Genomic DNA, 16,995 nt, shown 5'->3' with positions numbered 1-16,995 from the left:
AGATGGAGATGAAGCTACACTTTATAAAGCAGATTTTTTTTTTTTATTCCTTTGTGGAGAGAAAACATATAGAGTGAGAAAATCTGGGGTAAATTTCACTCTTTTCAGTGGTTTACGGGGATGCAGAGTTCATGAAGAGATCAAGCAATTAATCAGCCTTTACAATGTCTGTCTGTCTAACAGGATTAGATCGGATCTGCACCAGAGCTTCTGCTGCGCAAACTGGAGGCTGTGGGACTCAATCAACAGACACGAGAAAACAAAACAACCGTCACATCTGTCAGTCATTTATTAAGGTAAATATGGAAGATTAAATCAGTCACATGAAATAATAATAATAATGAAATAATTGTGTAAAAAAAACCCCCACACACAACAGAATTGAACAATAAAGCCATAGAAAGACAAATACATTCAGTGTAAAACGAAACAATAAACATCCTGCATTGCCCACCATTAGAAGTAGTTCATGAAACCAGTAACGATTTCTTTTTTTTTGAGATGGGTCGTATGGCTCACCACCCAGGGCATCACTTCATCTAGGGGCGACAAGAGTGCTTTACAAATAGAGAAAAAGCTAAGTTTCTGTTTCTTATTAGCTTGCATTGCGACATTGAAAACACTGTAAGAAACAATGGCCTTCAGGCAGCAAAACCATTAGAAAGTGGCAGCAGGTTTCATGACTCATCACATAGCAACCACAATATATAGACGGATCAAACCCCGGTTTAGATATGGTACACAGCTTGTTCAAAACAGTGTTGAGTTTTGAACATTCACTGACTTTACTTGTGGTAGGAAAAAGCAAAGGGCAAGCGGGAGCAGAATATCGGGCGCCATTTAATCGAGAACCGCAGCTGTTTCTAACGGTTCTGATGCCAGTGATTTTATGAAGAAATTTACACGAGCATGCACGGCACATGATTTATATCACATTACAATAAAACAATGAAAAGAAGCTGAAATAAAGCTGTAACCTTTACTCCCAAAATGGAGTAGTCAACAAAAATACACAGGTTAGCAGAGTCCTCACTTTTGTTCAGTGTTCTGTTGAGGAAAAGAAAACAAAACAAAAAAAACACACAAAAAAGTAGGGTTTAAAAGTGTTGTAATGATATATATCGTGTGTCTTAAGTAGCGTCGACTTACCTTTGATTGGTTAAACATCATTTTATTAAAGTTTCCTCCGAAAGCTCGCAGCAGTTTGGGCGTTGGCGGTTTGGGCCCGAACAGCGCCAGTCCTTTCTTCTTCTCTTCCTCTACCTTTGCTGCTGCTGGGCCCTTAGCCTTCATTAGTTTCCTACACGCAGATACGCAAAAGTAAGAACAGATAACTCAGAGGTTTTCATCCACCCACCGCAGGAGAAAATCTCGGATTAATGTTGAACTTTTAGTAATTGGCCTAAAAGGTAAATTCTTGCATATGACATCAGGGACACTCAAACGTCCCCAAGATTATTTGGTTGAACGTCCTTTAGCAATTTACACCTCAGTATTTGACTTCTTTGCTGTGCGGATTTGGCAAAAACACAAAATTTTACCAAGTATTTTTAATCTAGTTTCTACTGCAAACGGCTTAGTACCCTTGAAATAAGACATATGTAATTTATAAGTAACTTTTCAGGAGGATATTGGAGCTTGTTTTCAGTAAATAATTCTTAAAACTAGTTACATTTGGCAGAATATTTTACTTATAACATGGTCAAACTGTCTTGCTATAAGTGAACTTATCTGCCAATGGAACTAGCATTTTTACATCTATATCAAGGAATTATTTACTTGAAACAAGCTCCTGTATTTTCCCCACTTGTGACTTTGTAACGGCTTCAGACTGAAAAAATGTCAAGAACCCTGCCTCTCATCTGCACTTTTTTCACAGCATTGTTTGTTCCTGTATGTATAATTTTGATTTGATTTTAATTTTGATTTGAGTAATTTCACTATAAATGAAAAATAAATGTACATGACTCCATAATTTAAATGACATACTGCAGTAGGAGACTGTGCAGTATGAAACCCTTTCGCGCTGGAATAAGAACGGCTCAAACGCCTGACGTTCATGTGACACTCAAGGTGAACCTTTTAACCAGGTCCTGCACTCACCTCCCTTTTCTGGCCAACACCTTCTGAGACTCCGGGTAGTGGACGAGAATGTCAAACAGGTCCTTCTTCTCCAGAACAAAAAGGTTCGCGAAGCCATAAGCTTTGACGTTGGCTGTTCGCCTGTTCCCTCCGTCCTTAGAAGACTGCAACAAACTACAGGAAACAGTTGATTTTTCATTATATGCGGAGCTTACATGGTGCATTTTTCTTCCGATGGAAGCTGCACGTACAACCCGTAACTCGTTTCGTCTGCGTGAACTGACCTGATTTCTCCGAACACGCAGCCGGCCTTCAGCGTTACGAACACGATGCTGTTGTCGGGTCCTCCCACCACCTGCACCGCTCCACTTTTGATGATGTACATCTCCTTCCCGATGTCGCCCTGCAGAGAGACAAAGACAGTCTGCACAGCAGCCTCCACACTTATTAACCTTGTTAAAGCATACCTCAATACTCCACTTATTGGGAAAACGCAGTCCTGTCAAATAACGCAGTTAACATATTCTATAATTTCTTTTCTTTTTGAGCTGATCCGAGTATCTAGGGAGTTTTCTTCTGACTTCAGAGATTCTTTCTGTAGTGGAAAATGTCTCTGGCACATGTAGCCAATCAACTTCTCTAGGAGGCAATGGAGGGGAAAATAGGCTCTTTTAACTTTTAACATGTGACCTGTGACCTCTGTCACAGTTTCAAACAGACCTGAACTGTTTTATGTGTCCAGCAAAAAAAGAAGAAAAAGAAAAGAATTGAAAGAATGTATCTACCGATATGAAAATCTAAGCCGATATCAAAATCCGATAATTTGATATCGTATTTTGGTCATATTGGTCATGACAACAATTATCGGTCATATTGTTGTCATGACCAATAACTGATACCTACCAACATTTACACACACACACATATATATATGTATATATATATAGATATATATCTCCTTTGGACACCTTGAAAAAACTACTGGCTTCACCGCTGCTTCACTAAAACCCCCCACAATCCTTTGCTGCACCACTATCACTGTCACATGGCCAAACAGATACCACAATCACCCCCTTTCCTCTTCAGAAACAAACAAGAGGGAAATAAATATCAGTTGTTAATATGGACGCGATTTTAATTATTGGACCAAAACGGATATGTTAAAAAGTGACTAATGCTGTCCGATACCAATATTGGTGCTGATACATGGTGCATTCCTAAATCTTTGTATTGTTCTGACATTAATCATACAATTTCCTGTAAACATTGACAATGCAATACTCTCTAGCTTCAGATAAAGTTGAATCAGTGAATGTTAAAGTGACTCCGATTCTCATGAGTGAGATGTCTGGTATTAGACTGGCGATCTACTCACTGTTCAAACCACTTCGTAACAAATACCAATTTCTCTTAGTCACTCTTCAAAATGGTAAAAACAAAGGAAGTACACCATTCGGGAAAGGGAAATGTTTGTCAACGTTTAAAAGGAAGGACATTATTTCAGTATTTGCGAATACCATATAAGTATGAAATATGTTTGTTTATTCTCAGCATCTTTTTTAGGGTGCCAACAGATGTTGCGGATGCCAGATAATTGAATCGTACGTCGGATATCCAGTGGGAAAAGGACACAAACTCACTTTTTTCACCACAAAGTCTCCCGGTAGGTAGATGATGGACTTCAGTCTCAGCAGCATGTCCACCAACATCTGCTGGTCGCAGCCCTGTGGGAGCACGGTTTTTTTTTTTTTTTTGTAGTACACTAGTCTTCTGAAGACGTTGGTGGGGTGATTTCACATGCCGGTACCTTGAAAAGATCAATCTTCTGAAACGTCACCAGGTTGATGTCCACAGCAATGGCGGTCCTCATTACGAGAGGCATCTTATCCAGCAGTTCAGACTCATCTGCAGAACAGCATAAAGCGGGAGAGGTCAGGAGAAATAGGCCAACTCCCAGACCCCAAGTTATTATTTGGCCAGTCTTCACTGACCCAGCATGCCCTGAGCGTCCCAAGTGTAGGTGTACCAGGTGCGCACCCTGTTCTGCACCAAAGAGGGAATGTTGTTGGTCACCATGTAAGCCACTGTGTTGTCCATGGAGGATCGAAAGTAGGTCTGTCCTGCCGTGGCCGCGCCAATCACATCTCTCATCTAAAGCAACATGATAAAAACGGTTAAATAAAGAGAGGATGACTCACTGGCACGTAAATGAAAAGCTACAGTGCTGGGCAGAAGTAAACGAACCTTTCCATATTTGGTCATATTACAGCCACAAACTTTAATTTTCCTTTATAAGATTGAACAACACAAAGTAGTGTGCAATTTTAAGAGGAAGATACAGAATACCAAAGGAAAATCTTTTAATATGTGTTTGTGCATTTGTATTCATCCCCCCTTTACTCTGGTACCACAAAATAAATGTATTCCAGCCAATAACCTTCAGAAGTCACCAAATTAGTGACTACACTCCACCTGTTGGTAATTTTCTTTCTCCGTATTAACCCAGCTGATCTGTGAAGGTAGGCAGCAGTATGTCAGAGAACAGACAGGATTGTGAAGACAGAGGAAACTCAACGGGAAGAAGTCTAAATTGGCAATATCCCAAAACTTGAAGATACCAGAGATTCCAGATTAATCCCTGATCTATAAAAAGCGATCCAGTCAACAGAGTTAATTCCAACCGAGAATCTGTGGAAGGCCTTGAAATTCTTGTTCTCCATCCAGTCTGGCTAAGTTTGAGACATTTTGGGAAGAAGAATGAAAGAGAATCCCCTAAAAAAACCTTCCATTGTGATTGATGGGCCTATTCCACTGTAGGAACATCTTGCGCATTTGTATGTGCAAGATGTTCTTCAAATGTTCTTGTCCCTTTTGGCCTTTACTGCACAGTAAATTGACAGAAAATTTTGGGGGAAGACATTGAGCAAATAGCCTGAGACTGGGAATCAAACCCAGGTCAACTGAGTGGAGGACTACAGCCTCGGCACACCTATAGAAATTTGTGTAATGTATCTACCACTTTACAATCATCCACTGATTTGTGTTGGTAATGTGTCGTCAAAGCTTGTAGCTGTAAAGTGGAAAAGAGTTCAAGCGACACCATACTTTTGCTAGATGCTGTACCCACAGTCAAGACTCCAAAGGGAATCAGAAAAATAAAATCCAAAAGTGTGAAGGATTACAGGGATGTTGGGTGCCTAGTGAGATTGATCACAACTCCTACCGGGACACATTCCATTCAGCCATCATGCTAATAAAACATGTTGAAAGAGGTGTCAGTGTCTTAAGCTAGGAGACGCTAATTTTAGGACGCATACTGACGAGGGGTGCTTGGTCTACGACCTATGCTACGCACAATTTGGTCTCTGCGTTACCTGTCCAATCAAACTGGAGAACACAAAGACGCCTACGAAAAAGTTAGTCATCTGAAAGGTAATCTCAAAGACCGTGTGAGGCTCGTTAAGGCCCCCGATGTTGATCAGACTGCGGACGGCAAAGTAGTAGCAGCGCAGGTACCTGTGAAGGAGGTGAGAGGGTGTTAAAGGGATGTTCACAAACAGCGCTCAGAGTTTCCCGAGAGACATCTGTGCCTGACTCGATTGGATTTCATGAAAGAATGTCAGGGATAAAGATGTATTCTTGTTTTGGAAAATATTAAATTATTTTCCCAGTATGATTCCCAGGAGGTCTTGCTGCAGTTTCTTTGGGTGCATTTTCTTTTACAATCCAACACAGACACAAAACAAAGCAAAGATATAACACAAAGCATGCCACAAGAAAGAAGCTACCTGGCCTAGAATGACGGACATAAAGAATGCCCCGAAAAGGTAGTTCACCATCTGAAAGATCTGTCCAAACATGGTGTCTGGAAATGGCAACTCAGCAATCATCAGAAGGGACTTCTCCGCATAGAAGAAGCAGCTGAGGTAACTCCATCAGCAGCACAAACAAACAACAACACTTTCAGGTTTGGGATTTCTGTCAATTTCTTTGGGACATACAAAGAGGTTTGTCACATAAACATGATAGTTGACATGACAAAGCATTTTTATATTTCTGGAGTGTCATCATAGCTACCAAATCTGTCAGCAGTTCAATTTTTATCAGAAATAATTAAAAAAATGTATTTGGCCTTCTGAGTCCAGACGAACACATAAATATGTAAATAACTTGATGCAGGGACCTGCAGTTAAAAGCAAGTATGTTTAAAAAGGCTTTTACTCAAAATGTTGGGGTGATAAATTGACAAAGAAAATTAGAAGATTCAACTGAATGAAGATTTATGCTTACCAATGATATGCTTCTTTTCCCTTATCAAACCGTATATCTTTAGTGACATTCTCACACCATGAAAATTTTACTACACTTTACCGAATGGGAAGCCTACATTTTATTAGAGTTTTTGCGTATTCACTAATATAAATGATAATGTACTTACGCGCTGCCCAGACCGGAGTAGACCCATTTTGTTCCACCGATGCCCTGGTACTCCGAGGCCACATAGTAGAAGCAAGCGTTCAGGTGGAGCATAAAGAGGAGATACCCAATGGTGCGAATCACTCTTAAAAGGAATAACAGCAACAGTTAAACGTTAAAGGTTCGTAGCTTGAAATTCATGTTGCTTATCTTGACAAGTTTCTCTAAAAATAAGCTGTATCGGGACATAACTGTGATCGGAGGCAAAGCTTTCTGAGTGGATCCTCAATTCATTGTTGGAATCACTTAAAAGATGAACGTTATCAGCAATAAGAACTCGTATGTTTTTTGTTTCCACCACACCCCAAATTAATTTTATGGAACTCACCTCCAGATGTACGCCTTAGCCAAGATGCTCTCCAGACGGTCACTGAACTCAAAAAAGGTATCCATCTTGAGAATAAGTACAGGAGAATGTCAGTTAGGAGGAAATGCAATTCACTGTCAGCGCTTTACTAAATTTACCTTTAGTAAGCGGTTGACTCGGAAACCAGATTTGAATCCGAACTGTAGGTACAACAAGTCGAATGGCAGTACAGAAACCACATCTGCCTGTTGGCGAGAAACAAACGACATTTGAGGTCGAAACAACTTTAAAGAAACTTATAGAGGCTCTAAAAAGCTTTCCAAAATCACGTCTTTCTGGGGATGCTAGTGAGAAATATTTGGACACACAACCGCTCAATCAGGAAAGTCCCCCTTGGAGTGTTTGGAGCTACTCTGAGGTTTCCGTTGAAGTGTACAATACATCTCATTAAATATGGAAAAAAGCTTTAAATGATTTCAGGGGTGTGTGTGCTTCTAAGATCTCCTATGAGTTTAAATGTGCATGGATCTGAGCCGAAGTACCAGTAATCTCTCAGATTCCCTGTAGTGCCTGGTTGTCGAGACACGGTCTTTCTAAAAGAGAGACAAAAAATAATTTGACCCGTTATACTCTTAGCCACTTTCTGAGAGAGTCTCTTGGCTTCACACTCACTATGATGTCTCCTCCTTTGACAAACTGTTTGCGAGGCTGAAACAAGATGGCATCTAGCAGGTAAATGACGTCCGCCACACCGTCCAAGGTGAACCAAATAGGGTTGGCGATCTCGCTGTGGTACGGGAAACACATTCTGGCGGTGATGAACCATGTGTTGTAGTTGATGGCCACAGTAACCAGGCTCAGCCACGCGATGTAGCGACGATCCGTGAAGGGGTCGATGGTGGGACCCAGGACGGAATCCATCCTGTCCGCCAGCGGGCCCATCACCAAGTCCACTGACGCCCAGTAGGCCGCAATCAACCTCGTCTTTAGGGGCACCTTCACCTTCTTCTCCTCCTCTTTTCTTTTCTCCTCCTCCTCTTTCTTCTTCTGCTCAGCTTCCTTCTTTTTCTTCTCCTGTTCTTCTTTCTTCTTCTTATCCGCCTCCTCCTTCTTTATTCTGTCCTCCTCTGCTTTCCTCGCCCTTTCCTCCGTCACTCTGGCGTATTCGTCTTTAAGTAGCAGTGGAGCTAAAATGACAACAGGTCAAGTGAGGTGACCTAATTTTTCTATTTTTGTCCTTATTAGCAATCACGGGTCAGTGTCATCAATACGAATGTGTCACAGCCGAGCACCAGAGACAATGAATGCAGTCATACTCACTGACAGGAGGGGTAATCTCGGGGGACGAAGCATACTGATCAATCACTTTCTCCTTGTATAAATTCAGTCTCTCTTTCATCCGTTGGGCCACCATTCTGAGCTGCTCATCTGAATATTTGTTGATGACAATCGGCGGAGGAGGGGCCTCGTCTTGTCTAGAGAAAACAAAGAAACAAAAAAAAAGTCACCTGACAATGAAATTGGAAGTGTATGGAAGTTGAGAAGTTTCAATCAAGCCTTTTGGTGAAAAATTGTGACAGAGTTTATTGGATTAAATAAGAAATATGCATAAAAATCACTGTGTAGTTCAGCTGTGAGCTTCGTTGCCTCACAGGAAGAAGGTCCTAGAAGCAGTTTAATGGTCCTCCTTGAGTATGAATAGTTTCTTTCTGGATCCAATGGCTTCCTTACCGTAAATACATGCGTGTCGAGTCAACTGAACACTCTTAAATTGTCCTCAGGTTAGTGTGAGAGCTTAAATGTTTATTTGTACCTTCAATGTGATAAACTCCCAACCTATCCAGGGAATACCATGCTGTCCACTGGAGGTAAGCCAAAGACAAATATTACTCGTTTAGTTCTCCAGTTCATTTGTTATTCTTATTTATGAACTCTATGGTAGCTTTGATCTTAGACATTTGTCTCTTTAACCAGTTGTTGTGGTCAAAACTCAGCCCAAACCCATTACTGTGATCTTGTTGTGGTCAGTGAACCTCCACTTTTGAAAGTGAAGCTTCTTAATTCAATTGAATTTAATTTAAATGCCCCCTTTTACAAAGTGCACTACAGGAATACACCAATAAAATAACAGTGAAATAATAATTTATGTGTATTAATTTGCAAAAATAAGCACATTAATTATAAAAATTAACAATAAAAACAATGCATTGTACAATGAAAAGCATAACACAATATTATATAGTTTTAATATTTTTATATAAAACAGTATTTTATGAATGAAGATACTATCAATGTAACTTTCCCCGAAGGAATCAGAAAATGGGTGTTCAAATCATGCCCTCTTGTGGATAGAATCAGTAATACACCAGACTGAAGACTTCACTCGTGTGTGCAAGGTTGTTTTTTTTTTTTACTCTTTAAGGAAAATCATTTTAAGATAAAACCTTTTCTTTATCAGAGTAACATGATGATACTGAGAAGTAACTGTTTGCACTCCTATGTGTAAGGTATTTGTTGAACCCCTTGAGTTTTTTTTTTTTTCTTTTTTTTTGCGTCAAACTTCATAATTTATCAAGGGAGGCAATTATATTTTTACACAGGTCCAGGTCGGTTTAGATATTTTTTCTCTGTCCTCATAAATCAAATCATTCCATAAAAACTCCATTTTATATTTACTGAAATTATTTATTCACTTCCTTCTTTTCTTTTTCTTTTTGGAAGGTTTAAAACTTTTCAGTGTCACAAAAAATAAATCTATAGTGAAGCAAGTACTTCTTCACCGTAGTGTTCAGCACTGGGATGAGCACAAACACAGTGTGTGACCCAAAAATAAAGTCAGACTCGCATCACGGTTAATGGATCTTGAAATATTTCGGTCGGACCAATTACCAGCTTGTAACCCAGGTGACCAGGGTGCAGCCCCAGGTCACCGCCTGCAGGGGGCGTGTCCTCATGTCACCTATGAAACCTGTGACGCTCAGTCCACACCTCCATCACACAGGTCTCATTCTCTCCCTTCTGCCTCGTACATTCATCGTGTTTTGATTGCAAGCCTTGTCTCTACAGCTGAGAAGATTAGCAGCTGCTGCTTCCCGTTAGCCACATGTCTTTCATGGCCGAGCCACACGCAGCTCCGATGAGCTTCTTATGCCTAAAGAGCTGAAAAGCCCATAATCCACTTTCGGGTCATTGCTCTGTTAATATACATGTTGAAACCAAGGGATAAAGATCTCAAATACTCTGTTTACCTCTCCCAGGTTTCTACGCCTCGCTCCCCGCAACTTATCGGGCTACCTGATTAAATCGTGATTAATTAGATACTGGGTGTCTGCCTACGTAAAATGTGCTTCGACATACTAAATCTTCTCGGCTCAGTCACTCCTTAGATTGAATTAATCTCCCCTGAAATGAATCATATGAGTGCAGGCGGTGTTAGTTTAGTTGCTAGGTGCGGGACTCACCCTTCAGGTTCCGGGTGCTCAGGGTCTGCAGGTGTGGCTGCTGGAGCCGGAGCTGGGGCTGGTGCCGGGGCCGGGGCCGGAGCTGGGGCAGCAGTCGGTGCCGGGGCCGGAGCCAGAGCCGGAGCTGGGGCCGGTGCAGCAGTCGGTTCTGGGGCCGGTGCAGGTGCTGGAGATGCAACATGCAAAAATATAGCATTCCTCTAAATAAAATGCACTTGTGCAGATTCTAATTCCTTTCATCTCACCATCATCGATATTACACAGATCAATTATTTCTAAACATTTATCATCCGGCTGTCTATATTTTGTAAAGCCAAAATAAATAAATAAAAGTTTCCCCTTTAAATAATTCTACTGTTATTGCTTTGTGGTTGCAATGAAAAATACAAAAAAATAATAATTTGAAAAGAGGACAAAATAGAAGCAAACAAAGGAGAAGGAGGAAAAAAGAAGAAGAAGAAGTGTCCCATACTGTGGAAATTTAGGTAGAAGAGCAGGTGTAGATTTAAGTAAAACAACAAGATTAACAACAACAATAATATTATACTGTATGAGATTAGAGCATAAAAAAAATTAATCAGTTATCAGAAATCAAGATATTGTACTCATGATCCAAGGGATGTGCAGCTCAGTAGGATGACGTTTTTGTTTTTTAAATGTGCATTTAAATAAATAGTAGAAACAGTTTTCAAACAGTGATTTAGTTTATTGAGTGAAAATAACCATCCAAACTAACCTGGCCTTGTGTGAAGCAGCAAATGGCTTCAAATTCTTAGCAATGTTTGTGTCGCTCCTGGCGGTAACATCTACTATCAATAAGTCTTTTGCATTTCTGTGGAGGATTTTGTTTTTCAGCCACATTGTAAAGCTTTCCTTATTTTTTATTTTTTTTTGCATGAACAGCTGGCCTACGGCCTTGGCACAAAATCTTCGTCTGATTGAACAGTTTATACCATTTGTTGATGCTAAAATATGTTTGATAGTCTGAAAGATTTTAGTGTGACAAGGAAGCAAAACAAACAAACAAACAAAAAAAAATGCAAGGCTCATGCTCTTTCAAAAAACTATAAAATGCAGACACTCATACCAAAGACAAATTTAGAGTTGAAAATAAATTTTACATATATGTATTTTTAAGATTGTAGAAGGAAATTGGAAGTACCCAGCAAAAAAAAACAAAAAAAAACCTGCGCGTGTTTGGGAGCGAGCGCAGAATGCCCCCTAACATTTCAACCCTGCTGACCACCAGACCCACTTTTACACATCAGTGCGTTCCCACATTCACAGGCCAGCGTCCCCAAAAACATCAATGGCGGTCCTGTGTTTACGGCGGCACCTCGTTTATATCTGCCTGGCGCCGTTATTGTCCTGGGCAATACCTGCTGATTGCCTGCGGCGCACCGTAAAGCTCCAGCAGCAGAGCGTTGGGTTTATTGTCCGTGTTTTTCTTTCTCACAGGCAGTGCCAATTGTAGTGGAGCAACACGGAGCAGGCGGGGCTATTTGTTGCTCCGGGGGTCACAGAGATCCCCGGCCGTCGCGTCGTTTGATGTGCAACGATCTCGGTTGCTCGGCTTGTTGTAGGAAATCACTTCTAAACTCTTAACACAGACGCAACTCAACCTGCGGTGTGCAGAGCTCACGCTAGAAACAGAAGTCACAGGATGGACAAGCGACTAAGAGTTGAAAACTCTTTCATCGGACACAATAACAGAACCCTGCTAGTGATTAGTTAGTTAGAAAGAAGACAGATGAGAAAGATTTTATTCTAAATGTAGAAATCTTGCCTTGTTGAAATGTGTGTAACTTGGTGTTGTTCACGCTATTAATGTGAGGTTATCTGTTACGTACTATAATTATGTGTTCACCTCACGGTGTCATCTTCTTTACGTTCGAGACTCTTATTTTGAAATACGAAGAAAAAGCGGTTTTTCATTTATTTGTGCTTTTTCATTTTTTTTCAATAACAATAAAAAGTACCGTAGTCATCTGGAGGAGAATTTTTTAATTTTTCTTTGACATCAGGAGGAAGTTAGAATTGACTAGAAATCCACAGCTTGCCATCTTGAATTGGTTCCAATGATTTTATTTTGCAAGCTGTAGGTTACACCTGGAGTATTGCAGACAGCAATACAGGCTAATATCTGGATTTCTGGTAAACATAGTTGAAAAAATCAGTTTTTTTAAATTGAAAATAATTATATCTTTCGTGCGTTTCAGTCAGATTCTTCTGAGACAGCACCGGTGAAGGTTTTGTATGGCAGTATCGCGTCAGCCTAACCTTATTTGACTTTGAGTCATTGGGTGATTATAAATCAGAGTAAGAAAAAAATTAATAAAAAAGTCATCTGGGGTACCTCAAAGCTCCATTCTCGTGCCTTTTTTCTCTCTCTCTCTCTCGAGATTTATACATACAACACTGATCTTTTAGAGTGCAATGTGCCACAATATCTTCTACAATATAGTTGATGACAATATACATCCCTATAATTCTGTGTTGCCGCTTGAACGAATGAGTCAGAGTTTTTCACAAACTCAATGCAGAAAAGAGAGACGTGCAAAGTTACACCCCTGAAATCAGGACACGGTAGAGTCACAAGCTTACCCTGCAGTTGCTCCTCTTTCTTTGCTTCATTTTCTTTCTCGTTCGGCTTCTCCTCCTACATGACAGATCATCATTTTCCACAGATTCAGATGTGTGGTTCTACTAGTCAAAACCAGATGGCATCAGATAAACATTTGGTATCATTATTTAAAAGAAGAAAAAAATAATACAACAACCTCAAAGTAGCTGGCTGGTAGTCAATAAAAAAAAAGAACATGTCTTCAGGTTGAACTTGTTGGCTTTGACTTCATTAAAAATCTAATTTAGAATAATCTGAAATATTTGAGCACGTCAATGGAAGAGAGGATAGAAAGTCAAAGTTACAAGTTTTGAAAAACATTAAACGGATCCTTCATGACATGCAGGATGGGACCCGCGTTTCTTTTAATGTTTCGCTAACTTGGATGGCACTTCTAATATTTCGTGCTGCTTACAGGCATGGAAGCTAGTCCGAGTATTAAAAACATTTCTTGCATCTTATAAAGCAGAGACTTTGAAGGTGTCTTACCTTGGCTGGAGCTGGTGGAGGTGCTGGAGCAGGAGCTGGTGCTGGTGATGCTATAGTGGTCCCAGAATCAGCTGGAACTTGCGGGCCTGAGAAGAGGCCCTTAAACTTGGCAAACATATTTTTGAAGATGCGGATATCGGTGCATCTGTTGGACTGCGCTCCCCTCTGCTGATGCCTGTGGAGCCAACCGATCCCCTTTGCTCACCGTCCTCTGCAGAGCGACGTATCCTCATGAACTGAGCTGACCCTGATGGCATTACTGCTTTTAGCCCCACTAATGCTCTCGCACAGAGAATAGTCCGCGCCATTGCCACTGACATGTAAACCCATCGCTATCTCATTTGGGATGCAAATAGGCTTATGGGTGACCACGAAAGCAAAGGAGGACAGCTGCAGCAGAGCTGGGAAAAGTAAGGGCACCCTCTCTAGAGTGGTACGAGTTCAAACTCCTTGATGGGAGGATGAATGGAGTTAAATCCTGAAAGAAAACCTGCTGGAGGTTGCTGAAGTCTTGAATCTAGGATGGAGGTTCAGGTTCAAGGAAGACCAAGACCATGAATGAATTGGCAATGAAATGAGCTCATTTATCATTTCACAGACTCAAGAGCACTCGGCAACAAGAAGTAGCTTGTTAAAACTCCTTGCCACAACGTCCATCTCTGCTGTGTTTTGTTGCTGGATATGTTTCCTGTTTTCTTGTTTGTTTTTGTGTTTTTGTCAGCGGTTTGGATTTCTAAAAAGGTTTAGCTGTTTGCTTCAGCACCATTTCATCTGAGATTGGATTTTCTAATTTAATCTAGCTTAATTTTTCATTGTTGATAGAAATGGTTTTGGCTGGTTTATTTCTTTGTGCAACATCCGTTGAGTTTTGTGAAGGACCGGTGTTTTTCTGGGACAGAAGAAGAGAGGAATGCGAGGACCAAGAAGCAGAACATTTGCTTCTTCACCTTCGTGTTGTCTACTGTATCAAAGAAAATAGTCATTAGATCCTATTGCACTGCCTTGAATAATCTAATTAAAGCCTTGGTGTGGGGTTAAGCCTTTGACACGGCGGTGGTAGGAGCTCCAGGTTCACGTCAGTCAGCCTGCCGACAACTTTTGAGTCTCAGAATCACAACATGCTAACCAAAGGACTGGTTATTTCACGTTGTTATAACACGTTTTTAGCAAAATGGACTTTAACTTTTTTGATTTTCCTTTTCGAAATGGAATTAACATGCATTCAGATAACGCATGGATAAAAACAGGTTCTGGTCGCAGAAAAAAGACCCGAACAGGTTGAAAAATGACGTCCTCTCTTAAGATGTAAACTCAATTCATCTGAACTTGATCTGATAATCTAAGCCCAGATTGTCAGATTACAAACAGTAGCTAGCAGATTCCTGTTGCATGGTGGACAGAACGTAGCTTTATGCTACCTATGTGGTTATATAATTTAATGTAGGAAGATGTAGTTCCACTAAATATAGAAATGGTTCAAACAAAAATTTGGATCTTCATATATGATGAAATCAAAATAAAATACGCATAAACTTTTTCTATATTAATTTAGATTTTGTAAATTGTGTATTCTTATTTCTCTGGATATATTAAATCTTAGGTTTATCGCATATTAACTATTCCGAATACATACATGTGAATCTACATGATAAACATTTATGGCAAAGTTTTTCAAGAATCTTGTTTATTTCCACATCTTCCATATGCACACTTACAATATTTTAATTACACTGCTTTATTAAATATCAAAAAGGGACTTTAACATTTGCAATAATGTCAAATTATTAACCATTGACTCGATTGTGCGCAAACATTTACTAAACCCTGCCTTAAAACAAATAAATTAAAAGACAAAACCTGCATTTATAACAAGTTTTTAGTGTTTGATTTAAGAACAAGTTAAATATTTTTGCTTTACTGTTCTTAGGATTATACTGTTGTCATGATTTCATCACACTAATTAAATCAAAATCTCTACATCAAATTAAGCAAAATGACACTCAAAACCAAAAAAAAAGAGAGAATAAAATCCAGAAGTTATACATATTTAGCAGCATATAAGTTCCTAAAGTTTACCTGAACTTTGTCACTTTAAAAAAAGTCAATATGTTATGCAGAAGATGCTAATAGATCCGGTTGGTTCCTGTTTAGTGTGGTGTGTTGCATTTTTCTGAGCTGCCACACGGGGGCAGTAAATCCTTATAAATTACACCTCTCCTTTTTCTTCCTGCAGCAGATCGTGAAACCGATTTCTGTACAACCAGCCAGATCTCATCGAGTATTTCTCCGAGCTCAGTGAGAGACTCCAGCCAGCATGACTTATGAGCATTTTAAAGACACCGACATCTGGTGTCACGTCAAAACTCGTCCCAGGGAAACAGAAAGAAACTTAAATGGTTTAATCCCAAAAGCCACACAAGGGGTATTTATCAACTGAGAGTTTTCCTGGAAACCAGATATGGTTGATAAATGACTATCAAAAGGTTGCTGTGGTTTTTCAGACGACAACATTAAACAATGATTAGCTAAAACGTACTTTTTGTCGCGACGTCACCCGTCCCCAATAGCGGATTCAGCTTGAATGGCATTAAAAATGCCATTACTTACATCAGCACATTTGATTCACATATTGGTCTGGGGTTAAACAACTACAACTCATACATCAGGAGAATGAGAAGCAACCCTGTAATCGACATCCCATCTGTGAACATGTGTTTCAGCTGTTAGCTAAAGGAGGATAAAATGAAGTAACACCCCGGGCTGCAGCTGCGGTGCATTTATTTCTCTGGCGCCGTTTCTGTCTCTCCAGCTGCAGCGTGCCGGTTTATTGGCTCCCCCTGCTGACGCGGTGTTTTCTTTGGGTGCGTGTGCGCCGCGGCGATGACGGCAACCCTCGGCGTGGACTCCACAGTGTGAGTTTCGGCGCGGCAGTAACACAGCAAGCGGGCCCCCGCAGCACCGAGGTGTGTCACTAAGAGGGGCCGAAGGGTTTTTGTGTCTGGCCCTGAGAAAGGAGGCAAACCCAACTCAGCACTATTCTAGATGCTAGTCTGAAAATTGCTGGCATTTTCGCACTCTTGTGCTGAAGGAGGAGGCTCACCTAAAGATGCTGTTTGACAATTGATTTATCAATGTACACTAAAACCCCAAATCAACTTGTTTTTAGGAGATAAAAAATAAATTGGACCCATATTCGTGTGCGTTTCTCTAATGAATCAAATGACAATTCCTTCATCAGCATTCAGTCGTTTAATCCTGCAGAGGCCTGGTAACAAGAAGTTTATTTGACTGAGGTGTATTGGAAGAGTTGTAAGATCATACAGACTTGGACACGCCTGCTTTACATGGTCCTGCATCCTCTCTTATCTTCAGCTCCACTGGTTTTTTTTGTTTTGTTTTTTTTTGTTTTTTTTAAAATGGGATTTAGGCCTGTGGATGGAAATGCTAGTGAATGAAGGTTACTTTTGTATTTCCGTAGTGATTTCGCCAAACGTTTTTGGTCATTTTCCAATAGAACGACGTAATTCTACACCCAATCATTCATTCTTTGTTTTACG

At 40.3% G+C, this 16,995-nt stretch overlaps 1 protein-coding gene across 1 annotated transcript; it reads right to left on the bottom strand.

Annotated features, from left to right (window-relative positions):
* Positions 1-1,029: 1,029 nt before the first annotated feature.
* LOC122824676 (cyclic nucleotide-gated cation channel beta-3-like) lies at positions 1,030-13,843 on the bottom strand. The gene is made up of 16 exons (XM_044105537.1): positions 13,439-13,843; positions 12,931-12,985; positions 10,327-10,492; positions 8,186-8,340; positions 7,538-8,052; positions 7,408-7,458; positions 7,024-7,110; positions 6,887-6,951; positions 6,521-6,643; positions 5,457-5,598; positions 4,074-4,233; positions 3,890-3,987; positions 3,723-3,806; positions 2,367-2,485; positions 2,104-2,256; positions 1,030-1,300 (listed from the first exon to the last, which is right to left on the bottom strand). Exons 1-16 carry the CDS (start codon positions 13,553-13,555, stop codon positions 1,030-1,032), a joined length of 2,361 nt encoding a protein of 786 aa, XP_043961472.1. The 5' UTR covers positions 13,556-13,843.
* Positions 13,844-16,995: the final 3,152 nt, after the last annotated feature.

This window comes from Gambusia affinis, linkage group LG21, assembly GCF_019740435.1.
Source record: "Gambusia affinis linkage group LG21, SWU_Gaff_1.0, whole genome shotgun sequence".
Lineage (NCBI taxonomy): Eukaryota > Metazoa > Chordata > Actinopteri > Cyprinodontiformes > Poeciliidae > Gambusia > Gambusia affinis.
The sequence above is the reverse complement of the archived record's forward strand: the minus strand, read 5'-3'. Positions and strand labels throughout refer to the sequence as shown.

What these genes read in the sequence shown, in the direction of transcription:
- LOC122824676 (XM_044105537.1), bottom strand. Translation starts at nt 13,555, where the DNA reads ATGTTTGCCAAGTTTAAGGGCCTCTTCTCAGGCCCGCAAGTTCCAGCT. An exon ending in GAAAGAGGAGCAACTGCAGG is followed by an intron (nt 10,493 to 12,930) that starts GTAAGCTTGTGA and finishes TTGCATCTCCAG; the next exon opens with CACCTGCACCGGCCCCAGAA. An exon ending in AGAAGATTGATCTTTTCAAG is followed by an intron (nt 3,807 to 3,889) that starts GTACCGGCATGT and finishes GTGCTCCCACAG; the next exon opens with GGCTGCGACCAGCAGATGTT.